Raw genomic sequence first — 27,984 nt, 5'->3', positions numbered from 1 at the left:
GAAAATATCTGCTCAATGAATGAAGTAAAGCAACACAAGGTCCTTTTTATACATGATTTTACTATTTTATTCAACTATCAGATGCTAAAAGTCTAAAGAAGCCACTTCTTTTTATTTTAAATACTTCATTAAGGGAGGATAACCATTAATCCAATTAGATGATGACAAAGGTTAATAAAGATAACTGCAATTAAGCTTATTTAGCTATTTCTTTATTTTATTTTTAAAAGATTTTATTTATTTATTTATTTATTTTTAAGATTTTATTTATTTGACAGAGAGAGAGACAGCGAGACAGGGACCACAAGCAGGGGCAGTGGGAGAGGGAGAAGCTGGCTTCCTGTGGAGCAGGGAGCCCGATGTGGGGCTCGATCCCAGGACTCTGAGATCATGACCTGAGCTGAAGGCAGACGCTTAATGACTGAGCCACCTAGGCGCCCCCCCCCCCTTTTTTAAAGATTTTATTTATTTATTTGAGAGAGAGAGAATGAGAGAGAGCACATGAGACGGGGGAGGGTTAGAGGGAGAAGCAGACTCCCTGCCGAGCAGGGAGCCTGATGTGGGACTCAATTCAGGGACTCCAGGATCATGACCTGAGCCAAAGGCAGTCGCTTAACCAACTGAGCCACCCAGGCGCCCCCAGGCACCCCTTTATTTATTTATTTTAGAGAAAGAGAGAGAGAGAGCCTGGGAGGGGGGAGAGTCAGAGGGACGAGCAGAAGCAGACTCCCTGCTGAACAGGGAGCCTGATGTGGGACTCAATCCTGTGACTCCAGGATCATGACCTGAGTTGAAGGTAGTCACTTAACCAACTGAGCCACCCAGATGTCCCTAGCTATTTCTTTTTTAAATGTTAATTTTCCAATGACGGTACATCCCCAAGCCCCATTATTGTACTGAGGGCTGTCACTCGCAGACTTTTAGGGCAGAGGGATGGAGTTGTGGTGTCCTCTCAAGTAAAATTAAATTAAAGCACTCGACAGCAGAGGTTCTCCAGAGCATGCTATTCTGGATACAGCGAATCATCTAGAAACAAGAATTCTACCTAAAGACAGTCTGCACAAAGCTGTGACGTCAGCTGGGACTCACCTGCCGGGCCCTGGAGACAAGCCTTGTCATCCTTTTCAGCATCGTGCTTCGATCTCAAGCCAGGTGAAGAGGCAAGCCGAAACCACGCAACGGATTTGCACAATGGACTCCTACCTACAGTACAAAGAGAACACCTATAAATTGACCGAAACAAAAAACAAAACAAAAAAAGAGCAGAAAACACAAGTAAGACATTTCATAGAACAGGAAACAAATGGCTAGTAAACCCATGAAAAGATTTTCATCCTCATTACAAGTCAGGGAACTGATGAGACGCCATTGAGCCACGGTGTTGGGAAAACTGAGAAAGACAACAGGAAATACGCCAGAGGCCATGTAGCACGGGGGGGGGGCACTGTCCGGGAGACAGATGGGGACAGATGGGGACGTGATTGGGGAGCACTGATGAGACACTGTTGGGGGGGCACTGTCTGGGGGGGCACTGTTGGGAGGACAGATGGGGGCACTGATGAGACACTGTTGGGGGGGCACTGTCGGGGGGCCACTGTCTGGGGGTGGGATAGACATACATGTAATAAAACTGAAGGAGAAAGGCAGAAGGATAGCACGTGGAGAATGGGGCTTCCTCTCAGGGAGGAGGGAAGGGGGAAGGCTGGGCAGGGCACACAGCGAGACTGGGAATGAGCTATTTTTAATGCTGGGTAATGGGTACAGGAGTTTTAGTTTACTAATTTTATATTATGTGTGTTATACATATGCATTTGTACGTTGAAAATATTTCATAAAAAACCCCCTAATCTCGCGGCACCTGGGTGGTTCCGATGGTTAAGCGTCTGCCTTTGGCTCAGGTCATGATCTCAGGGTCCTGGGATCGAGCCCCACATCGGGCTCCTGGCTCAGCGGGGAGCCTGCTTCTCCCTCTCCCTCTGCCTCTCCCCCTGCTCGTGCTCTCTCTGTCTCTGTGTCTCAAATGAATAAATAAAATCTAAAAAAAAAAAAGTTAAAAAAAACCCCAACCCTAATCTCTTGAGAGCTAAAAGATGTTTAAAATACTTAAATGCAACTCTCAATATTCAGTTGTGATAACATGCCTAAATCTAATCTCCAGGTAATTATTGCTTCATTTTGGCTCATCATTTTCACCTCTCTTCCACCCCAAATCTTTGGCCGGCAGCAGCAACAGAGGTGTGCCATTTATTCGGCTGTTACTGAGGCACATGCTGGGTCGGGCCCTGTGAGTAAGTGGGTGAACAAAGCTGGACGGTCCCTGACCCAGGGCGCTTACAGTAGTCAAGAGAAGACAAAGTGGTTTGAATTCCATCTCCATTTAGTTTCCAAGTCTACTTCTCAATGAAGATGCCAATGCATTCCTTAATTCAGGCATTCAAGGCATGTGCTTCCACGGAACACGCAGCGGTCACCCAGCCCGACCTGCCCCGTCCCCCCTGTGGCATTCCAGGGCTGCTGTGCTGTGTGGGAGAACCCCAGGCCACCAGCAGCAGTCCCCAGCAAGAGTTGGGGGGAGGGCTAACTGGGCATAAAATGCACCACTGCTCTATGGCTGAGAAATTTGAGAAATGCTGAGCAGCTATTTATTTCTTGAAGACAACATATATTAGCATAAAGTCTTTGAAAAAACTAAAGTTACTTCATTTTAACCCAAATTCTCTTGGTCTTTGAATCCTTGGAACTGCACTGTTGCAAAACACTCTCTCATTCTCCTGGATGCCAGTGGAGTAAGGAGGTGGCTGTGAGTGCAGGCCCAGGCCTGGGGATGAAGTCCTATTAGCCCACAGGCAGAGGAAGGGTCCCCTGTGTTCCCTGCACGCTATCTGCTCTCCTTAACTCTGCCCTGCACCTTCTCCACTGCTGTCCCACTCAGCCCGCCAGCACCACCGGCCGCCAGCCAGGAGTGCAGAGAAGAGCTGAAGGGCAGGCAGGGGACTGCTGTCCTCAGCAAGGCCTGCTCGCCCGCTGCTCGCCCGCGGCTCTCAGAGCAGCTGTCTGGGCACCTGGACTTCTGGAGAGTTCCCAACAGCCCTAGAACGGGGGAGAGTGGGTCACTGGGCCTGAACTATTTATACACACAGCATGGCTTAGGCTGAACACTTGCTTTCCCTTCTCAGAGTTGGGCATTTCAGTACCCGCCAGGCCAATGATGACTACATGACCAGAGCCCAACCCCAGGCACTGAGACTCCCTGGAAACTGAGTTTCACTGGCCGGCACCGTTTCACGCGTGTTGTCACAATTTGCTGCTGACATCATTGCGTCCTGTGGGATCCTAGTGGGAAAGGACTCTTGAAGCTTGTACCTGCTTTCCTCCACCCTGCCCGATGTGCCTTTCCCTTTGCTGACCTGCCACCGTCCCTTTTCCCTGTAATAAATCACAGCCGTAAGTAGGACTATGCGCTGACTTCCAAGTCCTCCTAGGCCATCAGATGGTGGGAGTGGTCTTGGCAACTGATGACACAACACCCAACATCCACCACCGCCTGGTACCCAATACCACCTGACGCTGACCACCACCTGGCGCCCAACATCACCCAATGCCCATCTCCAACCAGTTCAATTTTCTTCATCTCGGCTCTTCTCAATCCTCCCCTATTTAAACCACCTCAGCTCCCTGCCCCAGCACTGTCTTCCCCCATCCACGACAGCTAACTGCCAACACCAATTCTAACCCTCCACATCAGCTCATCTCCAACTCCGAGCCCTCCACTCAACCTCAACTTTCTCTACTCCAAAACTACTTATGACCTGATGTGACTCCAACAATGTCTGGCCCGCCCAACCCTGCTTCCCCAGTCTTCCCAATGCATTCCAATACAGACAGCTGTGGGCTGTATCTTTGAAGGGGGGATGGGTCCTGGAGAGAAAAAAGCAGATGACAGGGTCCTGAGGTCAATTCTTCCCATAGGTGTGCCTGTGGTCATTGGGGCCATTATTCTGGCCATGTTTTAGATATTATGGGAAATGCTGGTCAGGAAAATGTGATCAGCTCTCTATCCCAGGACACTATCATCTTGTATCCATATTACAACAATTAGTCTACCAGTTTCCAGCCATGAACTTCTCCATCCATTCTTTCCACTAAAGTCTTGCTTAAAATCCTTCAATATTTCCCCGTGGCTTTTTAAAGGTAAAGGCTACACACACACAAATAATAGAAGTTACTTTAGGAGCGCCTGGGTGGCACAGTTGGCTGAGCGTCTGACTCTTAGTTTTGGCTCAGGTCGTGATCTCATGGTGGTGAGATCGAGCCCCATGTCTGCTTTAGAGTCTCTTCCTGTCCCTCTGCCCCTCCTGCTTATGAACATGCTTGCATGCTCTCTCTCTCTCAAATAAATAAATAAATATTTTAAAAATGTTACTTACTTCAAAAACAAGGGGGTTAGGTGGGGAATCTTAAAAGTTTGATCTCAAATCAAACAACCTGGACTAAACCATGTTCTCCTTGTCTTTTAAAATACCCGTTTGCAGAATAAATCTTATTGACAGGCCACATGTAAGCAGAAGAGAGAAATATTTGCTGATTCCACTTTTTAGGGCATATACAAATCAGGGCAGTGCAAGATAAAGGCTCACAGCCACCAGTACTAATTTCTCCTTTCAGGTTTTCCATGTCCTTTGCAGGAGCACAGATTAGACATATGGCTTATTACTAGAAGGTAGGTATGGGGACAGAGTTCCTATGAGAACAGACTGATGGTACAAGATGAAAAGAATTATGGGGATGGACGGTGGTAACAGCTGCACAATGATGTGGGTGTGACCTCATGGAACCGCACACTTAAAAATTATGGTAAATTTCACGTTCTGCATATTTTACCACCACAAAACAAATGACTGATGGTAAAATCAAAGATAAATCAAAGGTAGATTGTCCACTTCTCTTCCAAGACAGAAGAGTCCTCTCTCCGATCCCATGCTTTGTTTTAAATGGGTATGAAACAAACAAATCCCAGAGACGAGTCATTTCCTTAGTCTTTAAGCCATCTGAAGATTTGCCAGGGGCATCTGGAAGGGATACTTGCTCACCACTGTATTTGAAGTTTTGCCACTACTCTGATGAAAGTTAGAGTCTTCTTTCTAAAATAAAAGTCTTCTCACATAGGAAGCGCAAATGCATACTGAGACGGAAATCAGAAAAGGCTCGTACCAAATCTAGAAAGGTATCCCAAAGACTATATGCTAAGACTAAGACTTCAGGGATCACAAAAATCAGTTTTTTCGAATTTAACTTAGTACTGGAGGTCACTGCAGAGCCACCTGCAGTTGAAAGAAAAACTCCGTGCGCCCTTTCCCCAGGGCTCCCCGGTGGTCACAGGACGCACTGCAACCGAACGCCCAGACACAGATGTCCACAGAGCTCACGTGCAGGACATTTCCATCACCTCAAGCATCTCCTCAAGGATCCCTCATGTAGTCCTTTCCGAGTCTCCCCCACTTTCCTCCCCCTGCTTAACCCCTGACGACCACTTATCTGTTCTCCATTGCTGTGATTTTGTCATTTCAAGGATGTTATATGAATGAAATAGCACGGTATGTTGTCCATCATCGACGGCCTGAACATGTCCAGTCAGGGGGAACTCAAACACAGGCCACATGGTTTTCAGACAGCTTTTCTGGAAAATTCTTTCACAATCTGAGCTGAAATGTCTCCCTGCAGCTTCCATTCACTGTCCCAGTCCTTCTCTTGGGTTCTACAAGCCATTTTCCACATGATGAACTGAAAGTAGTTAGTTATGTGCTCAGTTTTTTCTTTTCCTGGCTAAATGCCTACAGCTTTTTAAAGCAATCATTACACAATACAAGTCCCTTCCCCACATAACTTATCAATACTCTTTAGGTATGACCTATCATTTTTAGATTTTCTATTTTAAGAGTGACTATTTTTTAAAAAATATTTTATTTAATTTATTTGACAGAGAGAGCAAGAGAGAGCACAAGCAGGGGGAGGAGCAGAGGGGGAGGGAGAAGCAGACCCCCCCTGCTGAGCAGGGAGCCTGACGCGGGACTCGATCCCAGGACCTGACCCGAAGGGAGACGCTTAACCAACTGAGCCACCCAGGCACACCAAAAGTGGCTTTTTAAATGTTCTATCACATCATTGTTTCATTGAGAATGCAGTTCATTAAAATCATCAGTTCTCTTTTTTCTTTTTTAAAGATTTTATTTAATTGACAGAGAGAGAGAGAGTGAGAGCAGGAACACAAGCAGGGGGAGTGGGAGAGGGAGAAGCAGGCTTCCTGTCGAGCAGGGAGCCCAATGCGGGACTCGATCCCGGGACTCCAGGATCATGACCTGAGCCGAAGGCAGACGCTTAACAACTGAGCCACCCAGGTGCCCCATCAGTCCTCTTAAAAAAAAAAAAAAAAAAAAAAAAGTTACTTATCAAAATCCCAGCAACATTTTTTATGGCAATTGTCAAGCTGATCTCAAAATTCATATGGAAACTCAACAGACCTATAAAAGCATAAATAACCTTAAAAAAAAGGAACAAAGTTGGAGGATTCCGTTTCCTGATTTCAAAACTTACTACAAAGCTACAGTAATTAAGACAGTTGCTATTAGCGTATGTCTATAGATTACATGCGTCTGACCACATCCATGAGTCAGTGGGATAGGGCTGAGAGTTCAGAAAGAATTCCTTATGTCACAATCAGTTGATTTTCAACACAGGTGTCAAGACAATTCAATGAGGGAAAGAAGAATGTTTTCAACAAATGGTGCTGGGACAACTGGATATCCACAGGTAAAATAATTAAATTGAAGTGGGTATTTACCCAAAGAATACAAAAACACTAATTCAAAAAGATACATGCCCCCCTATGTTTACTGCTGCATTACTTAAAATAGCCAAGATAAGGAAACAATCCACATGTCCAGTGATAGATGTGGGGTGTGTGTGTGTGCGTGTGTATAATGGACTATTAATCATAAAAAAGGATGAGGTCTTGTCATCTGCAACCATATGGATGGATCTAGAGTGTTATTATGCTAACTGAATATGTCAAGAAACACAAATATCATGATTTCGCTTATATGTGAAATCTTAAAAACAAAACAAATGAATAAACAAACAAATAAGCAGAAACGAACCCATAGAGAACAAACTGATGATTGCTGGAGAGGGGGTCAAGGGATGAGCAAAATAGGTAAAGGGGAGTGGGAGATATAGGCTTCCAGTTATGGAATAAATAAGTCACAGGACTAAAACATACAACATAGAGGGACACAGTCAATGATAGGTTGTATGGTGACAGACGGTAGCTACACTTGTGGTGAGCACAGAATAACGTATAAACTTGTTGGGGTTGGCTCAGTCAGTTAAGCGTCTGACTAATGATTTCAGCTCAGGCATGATCTCAGGGTCGTGGGATGGAGCCCGTTGTCGGGTTCCACACTCAGCATGGAGTCTGCTAGAGATTCTCTCTCCCTCTCTCCCTCCCTCGCCCCCTGCTCGTGCTCTCTCTCCCTGAAATGAATCTTAAAAACAAACGAAAAGCTGGGGCGCCTGGGTGGTTCAGTCGTTAAGCGTCTGCCTTCGGCTCAGGTCATGATCCCGGGGTCCTGGAATCGAGCCCCACTTTGGGCTCCCTGCTTGGCAGGAAGCCTGCTTCTCCCTCTCCCACTCCCCCTGCGTGTGTTCTCTCTCTCGCTGTGTCTCTCTCTGTCAAATAAATAAATAAATTCTTAAAAAAAAAACAAACGAACGAAAAAAACCTTGTTGAATCATTATCATGTACATCTGAAACTAAAGTAACTGTGTCAACTATACTTCAACTAAAAAAAAACAAAAACAAAATTCAATAAGGACAAAACTAAAAATCAAAGCCTGGTTCTCCCTAAGTATTTTATCTTTTGGAGAATGATAGTACTATTTGTTTCCTGCATGAGCCAGCAATCAAATAGTCACTTTTGAAACTCTCATTTTCCTTTGCCTCAAAAAAAATAAAATAAAATAAAATAAATTGGACCCCTACCTCACATCATACACAAAAAGTAACTCAAAGAGATCATAGCTCTAAATGGAAGTGCTAAAACAATAAAACTCTTAAAAGAAAACATAAGAGCAAATCTTTGTGACCTTGTATCAGACAATGGTTTCCTAGTGATACCAAAAGCTAAAGTGAACAAAAATAGATAGATACTTGGACTTTATCAAAATTAAGAATTTCTGCTTCAAAGGATACCATGAAGAAAGTAAAAGACAAAGTCTAGAATGGGAGAAAATATTTGCAAATCATATCTGATAAAGGACTTGTATCCATAATATATAAAGAACTCTTTACAACTCAACAATAAAAAGACAACCAACTCAAAACAGGCAAAGGATTTAAACAGACATTTCACCAAATAAGATATATAATGGCCAATAAGCACTTGAAAAGATGTTCAATGCCACAAGTCAGTAGGAAAATGCAAATCAAAAACATAATGTGATATACTTCATGCTCACAAGTATAGCTAAAGTCAAAAGAACAGACAATAGCAAGTGTTGGGGAGAATGTAGAAGAACTGGAATCTTCATACATTGCTGGTGGGACTGTAAAGTGGTACAGCTACTTTGGAAAGCAGTTTGGTAGCTCCTCCAAAGATTAAACTCATAGTTTCCAAATGACCTAGCAATTCTCCTATACACCCAGTTGTATATCCAAGAAAATGAAAACATATGTACACACAAAAACTGTTCACAAATGCTCACAGCAGCAATATTCCTAAGAGCCAAAACGTGGAAACAATCTAAATGTCCATCATCGATGAATGGATAAACCAAGTTGGTGTAGCCATACAGCGGAATACTATTCAGCACTAACAACAGATGAAGTTCTGATAAATGCTACAACATGGGTGAATCTTTACATGAAGAAAAAGGCTATCAGAAAAGATCACCTGTAATATAATTCTAATTATTTGAAATGTCCACCAAAGGTAAATCTATTGAGACAGTAAATTAGATTAGTGGTTGCCAGGGACTGGGAGAGGGGAGAATGGAGAGTGACCACTGATGGGTTTCTCTTTGGGGTGACCAGGATGTTCTAACATTAGCTAGCGATAGTGATTACGTAGCTCTGTGAATGTACTAAAAACCCACTGAATTGTATACTTTAAAGATACTGATTTCATGGTTTGTGAATCTTAATAAAGCCATTATTAAAAAATGTTGCTATGTATGGGGCCACCTGGGTGGCTCAGTCATTAAGCATCTGCCTTCAGCTCAGGTCATGATCCCAGGGTCCTGGGATCGAGCCCCACATCGGGCTCCCTGCTCTGCGGGGAGCCTGCTTCTCCCTCTCCCACTTCCCCTGCTTGTGTTCCCTCTCTTGCTATGTCTCTCTCTCTCAAATAAATAAGTAAAATCTTTACAAAAAAAAAAATGTTGCTATGTAGCCATAATAAAACAGTAACAGCAGAAACCGCCATGATTAGTTTAGTCCTGATTACTATACGTCCGGCAATGTGCTGCAGACATTACATGCTTTGGGTCATTTTATCAGCACAGCATCATTTTTAAGCACTGTACCAGCTGTCGCTGTGTAACAGACCACCCCAAAACTCAGTGGCTTCACGCAATCTCTTGTTATCATTGCTCACAAGTCCGTAGCTCCAGGCTTGTTAATTCTTTGTTCTGGATCAGGTCTGGCTATCTCTGGTGGGCTTCCGCACGCATCTAGGGTTGGCTGGCTAGGCACGGTCGTCTTAGCTGGGGTGACTGACTCTGCTCCACACTGTCTCTCATCTTGTGGCGGTGTGACCTGACTTGTCATAGCAGTGGCAAAGGTCCCGGAGAGCTCAAACACTAAAGACCTCTTCCAACCTGGCTCAGAGCCAGCAGTCGGTCACGTTCTAATGCAGCCCATTACAGTTTCGGGGCGGGGGAGGGAAGCACACTTGACCTCTCTATTTAAGGAGCTAGAAAACTCACAACTCTTCTGACACATGGAAACCACTGTACTGTTAAAAAATGGAGACTCTCGCATGCAAACATGGTTGTTGGACTTAAGAGCCTCCATCCTTATCACTATACCATGTTCTTCCTAGGTGGCCTCCGTCATTTACCTGTGCAGCTATTTGTTGATTTTGATCTTAGCAAAGTAATTATTAAAATCCATTTTATTAATATTGAAACTTTTTTCAGTTTGTAGGTGTCTTCTATGTAATAGAAATTTTTGTAAGTACACAGTTTTTAACATTTAGTTATAAAGTTAACCAATGAGAACTAGAAGTTGTTTCGATAAAATTCTAAATCAGAAATTACGGAACATTTTCTCGCACCATACACAAAAAATAAACTCAAAATGGATTAAAGACGTAAATGTGAGAACTGAAACCATAAAAATCCTAGAAGAGAGCACAGGCAATAATTTCTCTGACCTTGGACATAGCAACATTTTTCTAGATTTGTCTCCTGAGGCAAGAAAAACAATAGCAAAAATAAATTGTTGGGACTACATCAAAATAAATAGCTTCTGCACCGCAAAGGAAACAATCAACGAAACTAAAAGACAACCTACTAAATGGGAGAAGATATTTGCAAATAATATATCCTATAAAGGGTCAGGATATAAAGAACTTCTACAACTCAACACCAAACCAAACCATACAAAACAAAAAACCCCAATCAATTAAAAATTGGCAGAAGACATGAACAGACATTTCTCCAGAGAAGACCTCCAGATGGCCAACAGACCCATGAAAACATGCTGAGCATCACTCAGCATCAGGGAAATGCAAATCAAAACCACAATGACGTACGACCTCACACCTGCCAGAATGGCTAAAACCAAAAACACAAGAAACAGCAAGTGCCGGCGAGGCTGTGGAGAGAAAGGAACACCCTCGAGCACGGTTGATGGGAATGCAAGCTGGTGCAGCCACTGCGGAAAACAGCATGGAGGTTCCTCAAAAAATTAAAAATACAATTACCATATGATCCAGTAATTCCACTACTGGATATTTACCCAAAGAATATGAAAACACTTATTCGAAAAGATACATGCAGGGCGCCTGGGTGGCTCAGACGGTTGAGCGTCTGCCTTCGGCTCACGTCATGATCCCAGGGTCCTGGGATCGAGTCCCGCATCGGGCTCCCTGCTCGGCGGGGAGTCTGCTTCTCCCTCTGACCCTCCCCCCTCTCATGCTCTCTGTCTCTCATTCTCTCTGTCTCAAATAAATAAATAAATAAATAAAAGAAAAGATACATGCACCCCTATGTTGATTGCATTACTTACAGTAGCCATATTATGGAAGCAGCGCGGGTGTCCCTTGAAAGATGAATGAATAAAAATGTGGAAGGCGCGTGCGCACACACACAGGAATATTACTCAACCATCAAAAAGATGAAATTTTGCCATTTGCAATGACGTGGATGGATCTAGAGAGTATGCTGCTAAGTGAAATAAGTCAATCAGAGAAAGACAAAGACCATATGCTCTCACTCACATGTGGAATTTAAGAAACAAAACAAAGAAAAAAGAGACTCTTGACTCTAGAGAGCACGCTGCAGGTCACTGGGGGGGGGACACGGGGAAACAGATGAAGGGGACTTGGGGTCCACTTACCACGACGAGCCCTGAGCTACGTGTGGAAGTTTGGAATGTCTATACTGCACATCCGACACCGCACGTTAACTCCGCCGGACTTAAAAAGTACGAAACCGAGTTGCAGTTTCTTCAGCTCGCATCAAACGAAATCCAGCTTTTTCTCTGTTCGCACAACGTTAGAAATCTCGAGCCACACAAAGAGTTGCGAGTGGTAGCCGTTTGTGGTATTTTTAGTTCCTGTCTCGAAAAACCTCTGGACAAGCAGAGCCGCAGCGGCGCGCTGTCGGTGAGCCAGAGCGAAGGGGTCTGTTTGGCGAGCAGGTCTCAGCGCGGACTCCGGGCCTCCGGTCCGCCGCGTTGCAGGCAGACGAGCCGCCGTCCGGGCTTGGCCGGGCCGTTTCCAGAGCACAGGCGGAGCAGAGGCGGCCTCACCCCGAAGGGCCCGCGATGTTGGGAACGGTCAACGAGCGTGGGCTCCACTTAGAGTCTCGGCGGCCTCAGCCCCTGACGAGAGAGGCGGCCTGTTCTCTGCAGCCTGGAAGCCGGACACCGACCCCTCCTCTCCAGCCACGAGGGCCCCGGAGGCATCGTCTTCCCGGGGAAGGCGGTCTCGTCCACGTGGCCAGTGGGTCGGTCGCGTAGCCACCTCCAGGAAGTCTCCGAGCTCCACCTTCGGGGGACCCTGCTGCTTCCCCGGCCGCTTCTGGGTTACAGAGACGGCTTCTCTGCCGACACCCCACGAAGCAGCCCCTGCCGGCCCGGGCTGCGTTCCCGCAGCCCCGACCCGGGCTCGGCCTTCCCGCTGGGGCCTTGCTCCGGACTCGACTTCGGCAGAAGGGGGTGCGTGGCTGCCCGAATGCTCGGTCCGCACCGCCGCGACCCCGTCCACGGCAGCAGCAGGCCGGCTCGCTTCTCCTCGGCCTGTGTGCGCACTGGACTCGCACTTGCAGTTTCCCCCGACGACGTCTCCTGTGCGCTCACAGCGCGGCTGACCGTTGGCGCGAGAGGCGCGGGCTTTCGGGCTGTCGGCTCTGGACGCGCCTTCCTCGCTCAGCCTCACCCCTGCTCGCCTCTCACTGCCAGCCCCGCACGTGCGACTCTCGCCTTCACCCGACGCTTCGAGGCCGTCGTAGGGTCATTAACTGGCCTCGTGTCCGCACCGCCGTGGCTCAGGGACGAGGGAGGCCCGCGGGGAGGGAGAGAGCCGTGGGCACACACGCGCCGGCTAAGTCGGCCGTCGCGTGTGGGTGCAGCCTGCGGGGCCCCCACACAGTGACGCTGGCGCATCAGCGATCGCTTGGCACCCATCACCACAAACGTCGAATAATGGAGAAGTTTTAGATGCTGTGAGAATCACCAGACTGTGAGCGAGACGGGAAGAGAGCACCTGCTGTCGGGGCACCGGGCCAACGCGGGGTTGCCCCGAACCTCCCGTTTGTAAAAACCCGGCGGCGGCGAAGCACCCCACGGCCGGGCGCGGCAAAACGAGGCCCGCCTGTCATCAAAATGTTTGACGCCCAGGCTCTATCTCAGACCCATTAAATCACAATCTCTCATAGGGACACTTACGATACTGGCGATTTTTTAAAGTTCCCCAGCTGATTCCAACGTGCAGCTACGAGTGAGAACTCCTGCACGGATGTCAATGGTAAAGGGGATTTCAACCTATTTAACACAGAGGCATTGGGTATGGTTATTCAAACAGTTAAACAGTCAGGACGTGTTTCCCCAAAAGGCCACAACGAGACTGTCAAATGAAGACACAATATATGTAATCTCATTATTTTGACTTACCGTTCTAGGAATTCAGACAAAAAGGTTGTATTACTCTGCCATGACTTTTTCTCTACCAAAGAAAGATTGATGTCCTGGTGATCAGCAATTCTTTTTCTTTTAAGATTTTATTTATTTGAGAGAGAGAGAGAGACAGATAGAATACGAGTGGGGAGAAGAGGGAGAAGCAGCTCCCGGCTGAGCAGGGAGCCTGATAACGGGGCTCGATCCCAGGACCCTGGGATCATGACCCGAGCTGAAGGCAAACGCTTAACTGGCTGGGCCACCCAGGCACCCCAGCAATTCTTTTTCTAAACCAGTGGTTCTCAACTGGGGCAATTTTGCCCCCTGGGGGACATTTAGTAATGTCTGGACGCATTCTTGGTTGTCACAACTTGGGGGAGTGGTGCTGGCGACTAGTGTGTAGAGGCCAGGGATTTTGCTGACCATCCTGTCAGGCACAGAAGAGTCTCCCACAACAAATTACCCAGGCTCCAATGTCAATAGTGAGCGCTGAGGTTGAGAAAGATTGTTCTAAATCCCGAGTCCTATAGGAAAAATTTGGTTCATGGAGACTAATCCCACTGCTCTCATAATTTTAGTTAGAAAAAACAGGATTTGTTATGCTGGTTTCTGTAATCCTTGTTGTATCTACTCCCCAGGCTTGGGCTCTCGAAGTAAAGGCGTTTCTTTGAAACACATTGATTATGACAAACCTGAACAAGTGCAGAGCTCTGCAAGCTCTGCGTTGTACCCGTGGAACTATCCTCCTCAACAAACTGAACGTGTGAAACACCGGAGAGGCTTCTGAAGGCTTCACAGAAGGCCTGTTACATGAACGCACATGCCCAGCCTTACCACCCTACAACTTTAGGGCTCAGGGGTACACCTATGTTGAGCTCAACCCAACGGTGCATCAGATTAGTGTTGTGAAGTGGAGATGCGTGAAGACTTAAAGAAAAAGATATAAAAAAACAATCTGATCTATGGTGGTGCTCATGTTGCAGGTAACTTTCTTTTTTTGATTTTGATTTGTAATGTTATTAACAATAATTAGCAATATTAATAATATTGTTTATGTAATAAAAACTGTCCAAACTTCAGTAAGGTGTCCATGTTAAAAAGATTTTTTTAATGAGACCTAAGCAAAGCCATTTTTACAGTGATGTAATAAAAACAAAGATTGCTATGTATATTAGATTATTCAATTACAACACTGTTTCTAATATTAAAATGGAAAGAACCTAAATATCTGTCACCAGCAGATAAACAGCATATCCATACAATGCAACATCATGCAGCTGTTTAGAAACAAAACAACCCTAGGAGCTCTCTGCATACTAATGAAGAAGAATCTCCAGTATGTATTAAGTAGGGGATTAAAAGCACAGAACAATATATACAGTTAGCTATCACTTGTGTAAAAGGGGGAAAATATATATACAATTTGTAAAAAGGTCCATATTTTGAAGGATATACAAAAATTGTTAATACTAGTTGCTTTCAGGGCGAAGGAATGGGTTCCTATGGGAGCAGGAAAAGGGAGGGTGGTATCTTTTGTACTTTTTGAATCTGAACCCCTTTGCTATTACCTAGGCAAAGAGTAAATTTTACAAAATTAAATCAACAAACCCTTAGTGAAATCCTTTAAAGCTAACACATAATTTTCCGCGTGAATTATACTTCTGTGGATAGAAAACCTTGCTGCATCAAACTGTTAGAGATTGAAGATAAGTAATTAAAAGTAGTGGGTCCTTACACCACATCTAAATCTACCTCAAGACTGTTTGATAAGCCCTTTGCATTCTCAGATGAGTACCTTTCACATAACATTTTCTACAGGAAAAAACAACATTGTTTTAAGCTCGCAGAAGTCTTTTTTTCCTTCTCTCTGGGCCCAAGTTTCCTACCTGTAAAACAAGGGCACTCTAGTGTGTTTCCCAGACATTTCCCTCCTCTGGCAATCTAACTTCTACCAAGCTAAGAGCAACAACAGCACTAACATATAAAAGAGATACAAGGACTGTGCTGGTCAAGGCAGAAGTAAGGAGCATCCGCATTGATGTTTCCTTTCTTCCAGTGACTCAAGCACATTGGAAAATAATCTAGGGCTCCAACGACAGCAACAGCTAACATATTACTAACACTTTCTGTAAGTCAGGGACTGCTCTAAGCGCTTTATGTGAATTAACTCATTTTACCTTTACAACAACCCTATGATGTAGGTAGTATCTCCAATTTACAGACAAAGAAAACAGAGTGGCAAGTATGGCAGAATGGCTAAAAGCATGGACTGTAGAATCTAAGTGTTGAAATCTGAAACCTGGCTCTCCTACTTCATAGCTGTGTGACCTTGAGCAAGTTACTTAAACTTTGTGTGGCTGTTTCCTCATTTCTAAATGGAGATAACTGTAGTATCTAAATCTACAATGTGTTACTACCACTAAGGTTCTACCTAACTTTTCACACCTAGGCTTTGCACCCATGCAGTCTGGAGTGTCCACTGATACTTTACTAATAGGCAATCCATCCCCTGAAGCAGTAGTTTAAAATCTTGGTACCCCCCCCACCTCCAAAATTTCAGAGTTCTTCCCTTGTTAAAAGAAAATTCTTTAGACTACTATGCTTATATAGTATTTACCCACAACTTGTCAGATGTAAAGTCAACCATGATGATATTCTAGTTGACTTTTATCTTTAAAAATTTTTAACATTTGAAACCTTATTTTGAAGTTTGTAGTGAAGAGGTTTTCCTGCTTATCTATCCTGCATTTAGACAACACCCCAGCAAGGAAGCACCATGAAATAAATGTTTAATTGCTTCTATTCTAGTAGGCAAGTCTGAAGGCAGCTTAGTTAGCGAAGATTGCTGCTGTACAGTAGGACCATAGAACCCAGCTGTCCATTTACAGCTTGGGGACTGATGCCAGAAGCAGAGCGGCAGGGAAATACTGGAAATCTAGGCAGCTTGGCTGAGTGCAGATCACTTTATTTGGGGCAAATTTTCCGTTGAACCATACCCTCATTTTATGGATTAAAGCACGGAGGCGCCTGGGTGGCACAGTCAGTTAAGCGTCGACTCTTGATTTCGGCTCAGGTCATGATCTCAGGGTCCTGGGATCAAGCCCCGAGTCTGGCTCCATGCTCAGCGCGGAGTCTGCTTGTCCCTCTCCCTCTGCTCATTCCCCTCCACCCTTCCCCCTGCTCGTGCTCTCTCTCTCAAATAAATAAAATCTTAAAAACAAAACAAACTTTAGGGGCGCCTGGGTGGCTCAGTTGGTTAAGCGACTGCCTTCGGCTCAGGTCATGATCCCGGAGTCCCTGGATCGAGTCCTGCATCGGGCTCCCTGCTCGGCAGGGAGTCTGCTTCGTCCTCTTACCCTATCCCCTCTCATGTGTTCTCTCTCTCTCCTTCTCTCTCTCTCAAATAAATAAATAAATAATCTTTAAAAAAAGAAAAACTTTAATTTTTTAAAAGATTTTATTTATTTATTTATTTGACAGGGAGAGACACAGCGAGAGAGGGAACACAAGCAAGGGGAGTGTGAGAGGGGAAGCAGGCTTCCCGCTGAGCAGGGAGCCCGATGCGGGGCTCGATCCCAGGATCCTGGGATCATGACCTGAGCGGAACGGAAGGCAGCCACTTTAACGACTGAGCCACTCGGGCACCCCAAACAAAAACAAAACAAACTCTTGAGTTAAAGCACAAAACCACAATCCAAGGCAGGTATTCTAGAGCTTAATCATGATTTGGCTCCCCTTTCTGCATTAGTTCCTAGCTGCTGTGACAAATTACCACAAACTTAGTAGCATAAAACAACACAAGTTTGTCACCTCAGAGTTCTGTGGTTTAGAAGTCCAAAATCAAAGTGTATATGTACAGTTGTGTTCTTTCTGGATGCTCCAGTAGAGAACCTGGTTTTTTGACTTTTGCAGTTTTTAGAGGCTGCTCTTTCATCTTCAAAGCCTGCAACAGCTGGTCAAGCCTTTGTCATATAGCAGCATTCAGACGTTGACTCTTCTGCTCCCTCTTCCATCTTTTCACAACTCTTGTTACTTATAGTGGGCCTACCACATAATCCAGGATAATCTCCCTATTTTAAGGTTAGCTGATTAGCAAACTTAATTCCATCTGCGTCCTTAATTCCCTCTTGCCATGTAACATATGCACAGGATCCAGGGACTGGGCCATGGGCATCTTTGGGGGACCATTATTCTGCCTTCCATACTTTCCCTGGTTCAAGTTATTCAGGTTTCATTCATTCAATATGGTCATTTTACTGAGTATTTAATATTGGTTAGTAGGCACTGGAGCTTATACAAAAGAACAGGGTACTATCTTGTCTATACTTAGCTGACAATTCATGAAAGCAAGATGAAGGCAGAAACCATAAGTAAGCACCCTTCTTTGTATACGGGTGCAGTGGAATCCATTGTCTTTTCTTCGTAGCATATATACTTATGTTGGTGATGATAAATTTTTACTACGAAAACAATGTGGTATCGTGAAAAAGGTTTTTAGGACAGGCACAGTTAAAGATTTTATTTGAGAGAGAGAGCACAATCATAAGTGGGGGGAGAGGCAGAGGGACAAGGAGACTCCCTGCTGAGCAGGGCTCAATCCCAGCACCCTGAGATCGTGACCTGAGCAGAAGTCAGACGCTTAACGGACTGAGCCACCCAGGCACCCCAGGTAAAGTGAAATCTAAAGATAAAGTTTCTGGACTTCTCTGAGCCTCAGGCTTCTCATCTGTAAAATGGGGATTAGGATGATATACCTCAAAGTGTTATTAAAGCAGGAACACATGCTCTACTGTTATGGCATTCCACAAATGTTTCTCTTTCCCTTCTCAGATTTTAAGTATCTAACATTCTTTTAACATTTCCACTACTTACATTGCACTAGGGTTATAAAAGAATGCACAAGAAGTGTTAGACCTAGTCCCTGCCATCAAATTAAAAATGTTGGTAGGGTAACACATTTGCATATACGACACAATTAAAGAAAGATCAAAGTAAACCTAGATAGGCTCCATGAAAGAGCTGAGACTTAATACATGGTTAGGAAAAGCAAACATACAGTGAGGTCATTAAAGCTGACTTCCTCTTTACCTTAAAAAATACAGAGCAAACAAACAAAACCTGATCCATACATTGAAATGTGGAAAGGGGGGTATGTCTACTCGAACTTGAGAGCTTGAATAGGGCTTTAAGCTCAGTCTAGTAGAGTGATTTTCAAACTGTTTCCTGGATCCCTACAAGCCCACGGAAGTGAAGGAAAGGGAACCCAAGGAGATCCCTCCGGGAATGTATTCTACTTTACCCTTTGGATGAAACTAAAAACTAGATTAGGCAGACTTCGGGTTTTGACAGCTCATAGTTCTCCTGAGTTCCCTCATCGAGAAAAAGTAGGTGTTGGGGCCAAATGTTGATAAAGCAGCATCAGGAGCTGCAGAAATCTGCCAGGAGTCGGTTCGCACTGTTTCGTGAACCGCTTGGAGAACAGGACACACACTAGCAACTGCGCCCACAAAGCTGACCTGCACCAGGTCCGTGCACGGGAACACTCTCTGAAGGCCGATTTGGACTCAACTAATTTTTCTGCCCACTCGTACGGGTTTTTTTGGTAAATACCGAAGAAAAACAACTTTCTCAAGGACACGCAAGAACTGGAAGATCGAGCCCAGCACTGAACTAGAAATACGTGGTTTCTTTACCCTCTGCCTTCAAGCTGCCGGGCGAGGCTGAGGACGTATCACCCAGCCAAGGGGAACGGCGAAAGTGCTCGCACGCACCGTGCGGGTCACCGTGGCGAGAAACCCAAGCAGCCCAGGCTGGGCTTTACACCCAACGCAGAAAGGCGGCCAGCGCGCGGGTTCCCCGCGGGTCCGAGTCCGCCACACAGAGCCCGGAAGGAAGCCCCAGGACAGCCGCCGGCCCCAGGGCCTCACCCCTACCTCGCGGGGGCTCGGATCCTGCACCCTGCCCTCGAGGGCGCACCCCGGCGCCGGCTCCTTCCCCGGCGGGCGGCGCGGCGGGGGTCCCAGGGCCGCGAGCAGCACGCCCCGCCGGCAGCCGGCCGCTCTCCGCGCTTCCCGCAGAAGACGGGCGAACTCGGGCCGTTCGGCAGGAAGCTGCTCACCGCGCAGCCGCCGCGGCCTCCAACCGCCGGCCCGCGGAGGGGAGCCGGGCCGCCCTCGAGGCGCGCGCCGCGGCCCGGCGGCGGAGCGCGCAAGGCAGCGGCGGCGGCGCGGCGCGGCGGCCGGGGAGGTGAGTCGGCCCGGGCCCTGCCCGGCGCTCGCGCGGCTCCGCTCCTCGCGACAGCCCCGCCGCGGCGCCGGCCCTCCCTCCCGCTGCGGCGGCCGCGAGAATGGAACGGTCCGGCGGGGGGATTGTGGGAGGTGCGCGCGCGAGGGGCGGAGGGCATGTGGGGGGGCGGCGGCGGCGGCGGCGGCGGCGGCCGTGGCGGCGGTTGGTGGCCGTGGGGGCGGGGAGGGGGGGAGGAAAGAAGAGGCGGTGGAGGAGGAGGAGGCTGGGGCTCGCGCCGCCGAAGGTACGCGTGAGGGCCCGCGCCCGGCCGCCCTGACAGGGCCCGCGGGGAGCGGGGGCCGTGCGAGCGAGCGCCGACGGGCCGGCGGGTGCGCCAGGCGGCCGAAGGCGGGGGTCGGGGGGAGAGCGAGCGGCGAGCCCGGAGACCGTCCGGCGCGTGCGGGCGGGCGTGCGCGCGCTGCCGTCCGAGTCGGGGGCGGGGGGCCGGGGGGGCCGCGGGGAGGGGCTGGGGGAGGTGGGGGGCACGAGGCGCCCTTCGCTCGCGCCCGCCCTCCCTCCCGAGCAGCCGCCGCCGCCGCCGCCGCTCTGCCGCCGCCGCTCCCGCCGCCATTTTGGGTTCGCTTTGCGGAGGGGGAGCCGATCCCCGTCGCGCCTGCGGGACCGCCTCCCCTCGGCGGCCCCTGCTCAGCCCCACGCCTTTCCCTTCTCTTCGCTCGCGTTTCCGCCAGTCCGCGCACCGCGGGCCGCCTCCTGACAAGCGGCGGGGACGCGGAGGAGCCTGCTGGCGGCCGCCCCCCTTCCCCTCTTCCCTGCACTCTGCTCTCGCTCGGCCTCGGCCTCTGACACGGTGAGCAGAAGCGCCCGCGGAGGCCTCGGGCCTAAGTGCTCCGCGAGCGAGGCGAGCCTGCGCGGCCCGGGAGCCCCTGTCACCTCCCGGACCTGGACCTCCGCGGAGCGGCGGCGGGGGTGGGGGAGGGGAGGGCGGCGAGGGGATCCTGAGCGTACCGGGAAGTCCCTCCCGGCGGGGGGGAAGGGGTGTCCCTGACGGGCGGGCTCCCGGCCGGGGGAGGGGGCGGGAAAGTCGGCGAGCGGAGGCGGAGTCGCCCGGGCCCCTGACAGGTTGGTTGGCGCGCCGCGGGGGCGCGGCGGGGGCATCCCGGGCGCGGGCCTCCGGGGGCTCGGCCCGGCGCGCTCGGCCCTCCCGGGGCTGTAAGTTGAACGGCTGTCCTGGGAGTTCGGACGAGGACAGGCGTGGTTTGGGTCTGGGAGACCGACGGTGTGCCGGTGCCGAGCGGCTGTGTTTGTGTGTGCGTGCGAGGAGGAAAGTGTTCGGGAGAGTTGGCTCGGGTTTGTGCAAGTGTGCCGGAGATCCCCTCACGAGTTAGCTCATTTCTGAGCGAAAATCGGGGACGTTCCCTTCCGGCTGGCGCGCGTGTGGAGCGCCTTAGTGCTGCCTGGGAGAGAGGAGTCATGGCGGTACCGCGCACGGCGTGGCGTCTGTGTGTGCGGCCGGGGCCGGGGCCGGGGCCCGTCGTCGTGGCCGGTTGTGCTGTGGGGAGCTCCCCCGACGGGAGCGGGTGGTGTGCGCGAGAACCCCCGGCGTGTCTGTAACCGACCAGCGCCCGCGAGGCTGCGAGGAAGGACGCTTGGCGCAGAGTAAAGCTTTTCAGAAGGCTCCTTCTGTCTTTGTGATCCTACCCCTCCGCGTGGAAATGGTAGAAAGGGTAGAAGAGACGTTTTCTCCCGATTGTAAAGGAGGAAAGGGAGGCGTAAAGAGGTCCTTTTGCCAAGGTCACGCGCTTAAGTTGGTGACAAAGTTGAGGCTCGACCTCAGGGGGTGCGACTGCTTGCTCGTAGTCCGTTCACCGCACGCCTCGGGCGGCTCAGAGGTCTTGTCAGGCCAGTCCGGTTTCCGGGAAGATAGGGGCACAGGCGCCCGGCCGGATCGCAGCTGCCAGAGACGAGTCGTGTCGCACGTGGGTACGGATCATAGGTTGGCCTGTAGGGAGTGGGCATCCGCACCTAGATTATTTCTTGTGTGTGCGGGAATCAGGGCATTTCTGACGCTTAGCCTGTGGGAGGGAGGGAGGGATGTCTTGCACGGCTCAAGCTTGCACTGGAGCAGCTGGCGGCTTAACTTTAGATCTATGGGGGGGAGGACCTCCTTTCATTCATTCAGCACTTTACTGAGTAATTACTCAGGAAGTGGTCCCTGCCTGGGGGTGCGAAGAATCAAGGTGACCCTGTTGAAACAACCTGGGTGCGTATGACGGGACTTGTCTTGACAGTGGTAGGTTATTAAGTCCAGCAGGGAGGCCGAGTCAGTGTTGGAATTGAAACCAAAACTTTCCTAAAAAGTCTGTTCAGTTTGGAGGGAATTTACATATCCCAGACGTTTCTATGTGGAAGGATACAAGTCTGTTCACCAGTCTAAAAGCGTGGCAAGTTTGTGATACAGTGTACCTTCTTTGGCACTTTCTTCTGGCATTTATGAATAAACTGTTTTGGGGATCTGCGAGTTGTTGCTATACATTCCTGTGGATATTGGGCCTTTTTGGCTGAGCTGAAGGAGTTCTTTGAAGACTGATTTTGCAGTAAGGATCCCGTCAGTGAATATGAGGGAAAAATACTCGCACTAAGGCAGCTTAACTGTATTATCTCTGGAAAACAGAGTTTTTGATATGCTAGATTAGTAGTTCTTAAAGTTTTTTTGGGTCACTTATCCTTCTGAGAATCTGATGAAAGACGCTCACTGTTAAATGAGCATAAACACAATCACACAAATTATGCATACAATTTCAGGAACTTAAATTGTGATGAAGTAGAACCTTTTTATATTTAGGTCTCATTTGAAAGCCTTTTAAAATACATAGAGCTTTGTTTGGAGATGACGATGTTGGTATGAGTTTAAGGTGAAAGATTCTGTGACAGTTTTTGAGTGTGCTGAAAGTAAGGAGAACTTTAAGGTCATGTCTTTTATTTTTTATTCTTTTTTTTTTAACATATTTATTTATTTGAGAGAAAGAGAGAGAGAAACAGCATGAGAGGGGAGAGGGTCAGAGGGAGAAGCAGGCTCCCTGCTGATCCGGGAGCCCGATGTGAGACTCGATCCCAGGATTCCGGGATCATGACCTGAGCCGAAGGCAGTCACTTAACCAACTTAGCCACCCAGGCACCCTTATTCTTTATTCTTTACAAATTCATTTTTGCAGTGTTAGTACATGATTCTGAATTAGGTGGTAAGAAAATATATTGCTCAAATATTTATAGCTTTATTCTTTTCCTTTCTATTCTTAAACTTCTCTTTGCAGTTTTGCATTGGGACTGAAGCTTCTGAAGCTCATTTTACTGGAGTTTATGTTATGTATAACAAACATTATTGACTCAATTCTCTGCAGGAGACACAAAGATGAGTAATATATGGCCTCTGTCCCTGGAGAGATTCTAATCCAGTAGAAGCTAAGGATTCTATGATGGTGGAGTTTTCAAAAGGGCAAAGAGGAGGGAAGAATATTCCTGGAAGTCGAGGTTTCATGACTTAATTGCAGAGTTTTTGCTGTTATTAATTCTCAAGAAGCTATAAAGTCTTCCCACTCTCTATGCAACTTGTAGCTATGATATGTGTTTTGGTATCATCTGGTGTTTTTGAAAAGCAGGCACACTTTGGTTGCATTCCTTATCTTGTTTTCAATGTATTTCTGTGGTGAGTTTGTAACAAAGGTCTTAATGTCATTTTTTGGGGGTATGCATGCATCCAGGAAACTCTTCTGAGGTAAAATGCAGTAGCTGTTTGACAGACTACGCATGAATCCAATACTGGAAATTTAAAATAATCACTGTATTTTTAAAAGAACAAGAAATTCAGAAAGGTGTTTTGATAGCACAGATTACAATATTCGGTAAGATAATGGAAAGATCTGAAGAAAAATGGTGTGATTGTCTCTTCTCTTTATTGTCATGGCCTCTCTGTAAGAAGGTCTTGGAAATTTGTGAAAAGTTTAATATTTTCTCTAATTTTTACCTTGGGTAGTAAATTTGTGGGTTTTCAAAATAACATGTTATACACGTGTGTAGTGCATATAGGTACATATTTATATAGTCTTGGATGTATGAGATACTTCATTATTTAAAAAATAATGCTTGTGGGGCGCTTGGGTGGCTCAGTTGTTAAGCGTCTGCCTTCGGCTCAGGTCATGATTCCAGGGTCCCGGGATCGAGCCCCGCATCGGGCTCCATGCTCCGCGGGAAGCCTGCTTCTCCCTCTCTCACTCCCACTGCTTGTGTTCCCTCTCTCGCTCTCTCTCTCTCTGTCAAATAAATAAATAAATAAAATCTTTAAAAAAAAAATGCTTGTAATAATTACAAAAAATTATTCAGGATCTTTAAGGATCAGGTAATGAAAGCAATTTTCATGTCATATTTTTGAGTTGTGTTCTAAAATGTGGAGCATAACTTTATTTCTATATATCTTGCTAGGCATTGTGTCTTTATGGCATTAGAAGTACCACTTGAGGTTTTATCCTAAGTCTTGCAGGCCTACAAATAAAGAAGTGGCCACATTCAGTTCTGCCAAAATGATCTGCCTATACACAGTGGAGAAGTTTTACCATATCTGTAGGTGATGCATCTCCAGTTAAAAATTTCATATTTCTATTTGAGTTATGTGTGTTGGTCTGAGTCATTTAAAGGTAATATACAGTCTTACTGATGTCTGCTGTGAGGTCTACTTTGTGTCAGCCTTTCTAGAAGCATGAGATGTCTTAAACCTGGTTGCTGTAAAAGAGGGAAATGAAAGTAATTTTTGTTTTATTTTGAGTTATTTTGCTACTGTTTTAAAATTAGTTTTTTCTTTAAATTGTAATTTTTTTATATTTTGTATGGAGAGGCTAGCTTTTCAAACTTATTTGTTTTCTTAGTTAATGATAACTGTCAATCTTAATTTCATGTTTTAGAAATCAGTATTTTAGTGACTGCCTCATTGGGGGTGGTTAATGGTAGTGTGATATTGGCACAACATAATAAATTATAGATTTAAGTGATGACAGAAATTTAATAACCTTGTTATTTCAAGAGTTGTATTGCCTTCATTGAACATCTAACTTTTGTATATTTGAAGAATCTATAAAATTTATTTTAGCATTAATTGGTTTTGCTTTTCATAGTTTTTAGTCATTTGCTCTCAGACATACACAAGTTGATGACAGGATTGTATACTTTTTCCATTTTATTTTGTTCATTTTTTTAAATGTGGGAAATTTCAAACATACAGAAATGAAGGGACTAGTGTAGTGAGTTCTTATGTACTCAACATCCAGCTTCAGCAGTTACCACCACCCAGTTATCACAGTGTATATATCCCCATCTACTGGCCTCTCTGTTGCCTCCCCTCCCCTGCTTTGCTTATTTTGAAGCAAATCTTTCAGATGTTATATAATTTCATTCATAAACACTTCAGTGTATACATTCTTTTTACACTTTAATGGGGAATTATTTCTCCATAGTTAGGTCTATATAACTTTTTAAATAAAAGTATCTGATGATAAGTGGAATTAAACGACTTCTAATCTATTTTACCTGTCAATATGGATTCCCCCTGCAAACTGTAAGAAATGAAGGAGTAGAATTCACCTCACTGGGACGCCTGGGTGGCTCAGTTGTTAAGCGTCTGCCTTCGGCTCAGGTCATGATCCCGGGGTCCTGGGATAGAGCCCCACTTTGGGCTCCCTGCTCAGCGGGAAGTCTGCTTCTCCCTCTACCACTCCCCCTGCTTGTGTTCCCTCTCTCGTTATCGCTCTGTCAAATAAATAAATAAAATCTTAAAGAAAAAAAAAAATTCACCTCACTGCTTTTTAGATGTTTGCATTGAAAAATGCAAACAGTTCTGTGTTTGCCAGAAAAGCTGATAAGCTTTTTTCTAATATACAAGTGAGAAATAATGTGTCTCTTATAGTCTTTTTTTAAGTACTAGTAACAAGATGCTAAAAACATTTTTGAGTTCTTCTTGTTCTTGATTTTCTAACTGGATCTAATTACCACTAAGAAATCAGATAATACTGGTGATGTTGAACAGGAGCCGAAATTGGTCTAAAATCAGCTTGAACGGTATGAAATAACATTGTTTTGAATTTTGAAATTTTAATTGTGGTCATTTGAAAGTCCATACCATTGCTTCAGTTGTTAAATACAAACCATGGTACAGAACAGGGTAATCATGACTAGTATGGAAATATTGTAGAAAAAGAAAGTAAATATTCCTGTTGTTACAAAGATGTATCAGAATGTACAAATTTGAAGTGATTGCTGGTAAAGTAGAATTTAGCCTTCTATAAAAGGCTGACAGTTATAATTATGAATGTAAGTTCTATCACTAGTGAAACTTTGGTTAACTTATCTTTTGTTATAGCTTATGTTATAGTCCCATAGTAAATAAATCATGAATCTTTGACTTGTTTTACATTTTATCTTTTCCACACTTGATACCAAATCACTCTTCTCATTCCATCTTATTTGTCCTAAGACCCCAGGTGGACAGTGTCAGATTAAGAAAGTAGCTATATTGTTGGCCTCTTGATATAAGGGACATTATTTAGAATATGGAGGAGATATTCCTTATGATACGGTTTTTTAAATTCAGCACTAATGAAAATGAAAGCACCAGAATTTAAATGTTTACTAATACAAGAAGCCTAATAGGGCTGAATGGGGAGAATTTAAAAGATTGTCTTTGAAAGAAGAAACTGCTAACTCTGACATTTGAGGAAATGGGGGACTGAATCAATCATGTATAATAATTCCTGGATAAACAATATTATATGTAGTATAAAGGTCTTCAAAGAAGATTGGAGGATATAAATCACAAGTATAGATTACATCAAGTGAAGTGATAACATGTTAGGAAGTTAAAATTTAGATGCAGAAGCATATCAAAGAAAAAAGAGTAATTACCTTGCAACTACAAAGATTTAAGTTAATTTTGTGTGTGTGTGTGTAAAGAAAAAATGTTATATAAATGTAGGTAAAGTCAAAGTTTAATTCTGTTTATTTTTAATTTTTTTTTAAAGATTTTATTTATTTGACAGAGAGATAGAGAGCACAAGTAGGCAGAGGGAGAGGGAGAAGCAGGCTCTCCGCTGAGCAGGGAGCCCGATGCGGGGCTCAATCCCAGGACCTGCGGATCACGACCCGAGCCGAAGGCAGCCGCTTAACCAGCTGAGCCACCCAGGCGCCCCTTAATTCTGTTTAACAAGTATTCTTTCTGTGGCACCTGGATGGCTCATTTGGTTGAGCATCCGACTCTTGATTTCATCTCATGTCTTGATCTCTGCACTGGGCCTGGAGCCTACTTTTAAAAAAATAAAAAATAAAAACAAGTATTCTTTCTGTTCATCTCTCATTCAACCAACTAACATTTTTCCAATGCTTATCTCATTTCCATTTCTGTGCTTAGGTGTTGGGAGAAGATTTTTTTTTTTTTTCCTGCCTCAGAAAGTAGTGAATCTATGGGCGCCTGGGTGGCTCAGTTGGTTAAGCGACTGCCTTCGGCTCGGGTTGTGATCCTGGAGTCCCTGGATCGAGTCCCACATCAGGCTCCCTGCTCAGCGGGGAGTCTGCTTCTCCCTCTGACCCTCCCCCCTCTCATGTGCTCGCTCTCTCTCTCTCAAATAAATAAAATCTTAAAAAAAAAAAAAGTAGTGAATCTAGTAAGAGGAACATCATGTTAAACGTTATAATATACAGCGTAGTACATTTCTCCCAGGTAGAGAAGGGAAAAATTTATTAAATCTGTGGAGAGAAAGAAAAGGTTAAGGATAGCTTCCTGCAAGGGTAGGGGAAGAGCCGGGTCTTAAAGGATAAATACGAGGTACTCAGTAAGGCTTAGAGGGGGCATTCTAGGTAGGGGAAGATCATCTGCAAAGGTATGAAAATGAAAATAACATAGCAGAATGAGTTTAGGGGACTGCAATTTGGATCTGTACTTTCTACCTGTTTTCCTATGATTTCCTGTGTCTTCCAATACTGTGTAAGGTTGGGTTTTGTACTTAGAGATCATCAACAGAACAAAGGTGGAACTGTGTTCCATACACTCTTAGACAAAATAGTACTGTGCTGTTATTGTTAAAGGTAATTTTTAACGAAGATTAAAATCAAGAAAATAATTGTTTATGTTTTAGTTACTCAAAAAACTTTTACTAGAACATACTCCACTCCTTCAACATCTTAGTTAATGCGGCATTGATTATTATAATATGTATCCAGCCAAATAAAGACATTGTATAATTGCTTTTCTTAATAATGAACAAATGTCCCAGCCTTCACATTGGTATATTTCCCCTCAATTTGTT

General features: G+C 45.9%; 2 protein-coding genes across 7 annotated transcripts in view; one reads left to right on the top strand and one right to left on the bottom strand.

Moving 5' to 3' along the window:
- DAP3 (death associated protein 3) overlaps positions 1–19,494 on the bottom strand; it is a 34,703-nt gene extending 15,209 nt beyond the window's left edge. For 2 of the 3 annotated variants that reach the window (XM_045876589.3, XM_064593684.1), the window contains exons 1-2: positions 19,330–19,494; positions 1,090–1,203 (exon numbers count right to left, since the gene is read on the bottom strand). In XM_045876589.3, the coding sequence (XP_045732545.1) occupies positions 1,090–1,131 (42 nt within the window). In that variant the 5' untranslated portion in view covers positions 1,132–1,203; positions 19,330–19,494. The remainder of the gene's footprint in view (positions 1–1,089; positions 1,204–19,329) is intronic. The other variant, XM_045876587.3, reaches the window with a different exon arrangement.
- Positions 19,495–19,828: 334 nt separating this feature from the next.
- Positions 19,829–27,984, top strand: part of ASH1L (ASH1 like histone lysine methyltransferase) — a 193,703-nt gene continuing 185,547 nt past the window's right edge. For 3 of the 4 annotated variants that reach the window (XM_054507854.2, XM_045876583.3, XM_045876584.3), the window contains exon 1: positions 20,220–20,489. The gene's annotated coding sequence lies outside the window, so the exon portion shown is untranslated. Of the gene's footprint in view, positions 19,926–20,219; positions 20,490–27,984 lie in introns of those variants that run through there. The other variant, XM_054507853.2, reaches the window with a different exon arrangement.

This window comes from Mirounga angustirostris, unplaced genomic scaffold, assembly GCF_029215605.1.
Source record: "Mirounga angustirostris isolate CCGP_5_RB_7025 unplaced genomic scaffold, mMirAng1.0.hap1 SCAF_6, whole genome shotgun sequence".
NCBI classification, from domain to species: Eukaryota; Metazoa; Chordata; class Mammalia; order Carnivora; family Phocidae; genus Mirounga; species Mirounga angustirostris.
This window is presented reverse-complemented; position numbering and strand designations above follow the sequence as displayed.